The 2,735-nt window shown below is 47.5% G+C and overlaps 1 protein-coding gene across 1 annotated transcript in view; it reads left to right on the forward strand.

The window, feature by feature from the left end:
* PCSK1 (proprotein convertase subtilisin/kexin type 1) overlaps nucleotides 1-2,735 on the forward strand; it is a 39,388-nt gene that overhangs the window by 27,447 nt on the left and 9,206 nt on the right. Inside the window, exons 8-9 of the mRNA XM_010003673.1 lie at nucleotides 1,278-1,490; nucleotides 2,663-2,733. Coding sequence (XP_010001975.1) covers nucleotides 1,278-1,490; nucleotides 2,663-2,733 — 284 coding nt within the window. The remainder of the gene's footprint in view (nucleotides 1-1,277; nucleotides 1,491-2,662; nucleotides 2,734-2,735) is intronic.

The following is a 2,735-nucleotide window of genomic DNA, read 5'->3' on the forward strand; positions in this document are numbered from 1 at the left end:
CTGCTGAACACACTCCTCTTAATGCACCCCAAGATACCATTGGCCTTCTTGGCCACCAGGGCACATTGTTGTCCCATGGAGAACTTGTTGTCCACCAGGACCCCAAGGTCCTTGCTCTCCAGCAGGTCACCTCCTGGCCTCTCCTGGTGCATGTTGTTGTTCCTCCCCAGGTGCAGGACTCTGCACTTGCTCTTGTTGAACCTCATGGGGTTCCTCTTTGCCCAGCTCTCCAGCCTGTCCAGATCTCACTGCACACACATGGGTAGAGCTCTCAGTGACATCAAAGCAGGCCAGTGCTTTTCTGGACTGCAGCCTTTCTTTTCAAAGGAATATACTACCTGACTTTCTGTATCTGACGTGACTTGTCCTTCCCATCTTGGCAGCTGCTGTCACAAAAAGTACAGCCTGCTTTATTTTTAACATCTCAAGCATGGCAAATGTCTTAGCACTTGCATGAGTAGCTTCAAATGCCATCTGAGTGTGATAGCAGGAACCTGCTTTTCCCATCTCTTAACAATTCACACAGCTTCAGCACCTCTGCTCTTCCTGCAGGGTGGGCTTTTCCTTTCCTGAGGGGCTGTCACAGCTCCAGCCTGCACGGGGACACACGTGTGTCCCCCGTGGCAGCTGTGGTGCCACACGTGCTGCCAGCATCAGTGGGCATCTCCCTCATCACCCACTGGAGTGAACAGGCTTATTTCTGGAGGTGCTGGCCCACAGACCTGTAGGAACAGGGAGGGTTTTCAGCCAGGTGAGCTTGCAGGTTCACTGCCCTCCAGCCAGTGAGTGCTAACTGTGAGAGAAACAACAAGTGGGTGTAGAAATCATGCTATATTGTATTTTTCATTCTTGCTGCTTACCCAAACCTCTGTGATCGTGGGAAAAGCAAGTGAAATAAACCCTGATCAACTTGCCATTTATTAAAACAACAACAACAACAACACAGGCATTTTTTCCTATCAGTGTTCAGGACCAAAGCACCAGCATGTGAGAAAACTTGCCTGCTGAGCACAGACTCTGCTAAAAGCCCTCAGGAACGTTGCTGTAGCTGAAACACTAGACCTGGACCAGCCAAACTGAGGGATGTGCTGTGGGGTGTGGAGCAGGACACCTTAGGTAGCTGGTTGCTCCTTTCTCTGCACTGCTTGTGGCAAACTGTCCGTTTCAGCCTGCAGATGTGTGATTGACTGGGCTTATTTTTTGGGTGGAGGAGTTGTTAAGGAGAGATGTCAGAGCCTGAAATCTCTCTGATAACCACTCATTTCCATTTCCTGCAGGGCCGGAATGGGAAAGGCTCCATTTTTGTGTGGGCATCTGGGAACGGGGGCCGCCAGGGTGACAACTGTGACTGTGATGGCTACACTGACAGCATCTACACCATCTCCATCAGCAGTGCTTCTCAGCAAGGCCTCTCCCCCTGGTACGCAGAGAAGTGCTCTTCAACCCTGGCCACAGCATACAGCAGTGGGGATTACACTGACCAAAGAATTGTAGGTTGTTTTTGCTGGATTCAGAGCAAACGTGTTACGTGTGCGCATTGCAAGTGAGAGCTCCTCACTGCCTGCTTTCCAGTGCCTGCTTTATGCTGTGTGTTACGTGCATGGTGCTTTTGCCTTGGGACGGGGAGGGGTTTGTCACCCAAAAAAAAGTGTCTCCTGGGCCATCCCCTGCTGTAAACCAAGTCATTGTTGTCGGGGCAGTTCCAGCAGCATGCTGAATTTGCTCTTGGTGCACGACAGACTTCCCTGCATGAAGTTTGGTACAAGATCTAGAGCGAGAGGAAAAAAGAACCTGTGAAGTTACTGTGCCCTGTGGGTCAGTACCCCTGGCACACCTTGCCATGAGCATTGGGGAGATATTGTCAGCCCCTGAGTTCCCACTTAGGACCCCATCAATAGTCCTTCCAAACCTGCTAAAGGTGCTCAGCAAGCAGGCAGAGCAGCCTGGGTGCCTTCATCAGCTGTGCAAGAAATAAGTTGTACTGAAGAAAATTGCTGTGATAAAATAATGTTAAAGGACCTGTAATTTCTGTTCTGCCCTGGTGAATGCTAATTTTACAATAAACTACATTGGAGGGGATTAAACAGAGTCATTACAAGTTAGCCAGGAGATCAGCCCTTCCTAAGTGGCTTCTCTTCATAGCTGAGATGTAGACACATGGGCAGATGAGTTTGCCATTTAATTTCCAAATAAAGCACGTGTTTCATTGCAAATTATTGTTCTTCTGCTGAAGAGGGAGCAGAACACCAGTACCAATCCTTATGAGTAATTTTCAAGCAAGCAGTAATTTTAAATGTTCCAGGCCCAACACAGTGATCTGTTTTTATGATTCACCAGTAAGCCTGAAACACTTACTGTGAAACCTTAGGATGAAATAAGATGTTCAGTGTGGGAGTATTTTGTTCCAATACAAAGCGTTTTGATACCAAAATTACAGCTGAAGTTTGAAATAGTGTATTGGAGTATGAATTAATTTAAACATCCAACACTTTCTGTGCAGGTGGGGAAGGCATTAATATGCAGCAGGTAAAGGGATATGTGGATCCTCTTTGTGAATGTGGATATAATTGTGTTTGCAACTGTTTATTCAAGCAGTCTGGGTTGGTTTTTTTTTGTGTGTGTGTGTTTTTTGTTTTGTGTTGTGTTTTTTTTTTCCTCTCAGACAAGTGCTGATCTTCACAATGAATGTACAGAGACTCACACTGGGACCTCTGCTTCTGCACCACTGGCAGCAG

The sequence above is a fragment of the Chaetura pelagica genome, unplaced genomic scaffold (assembly GCF_000747805.2).
Source record: "Chaetura pelagica isolate M959 unplaced genomic scaffold, ChaPel_1.0 scaffold1341, whole genome shotgun sequence".
NCBI lineage: Eukaryota > Metazoa > Chordata > Aves > Apodiformes > Apodidae > Chaetura > Chaetura pelagica.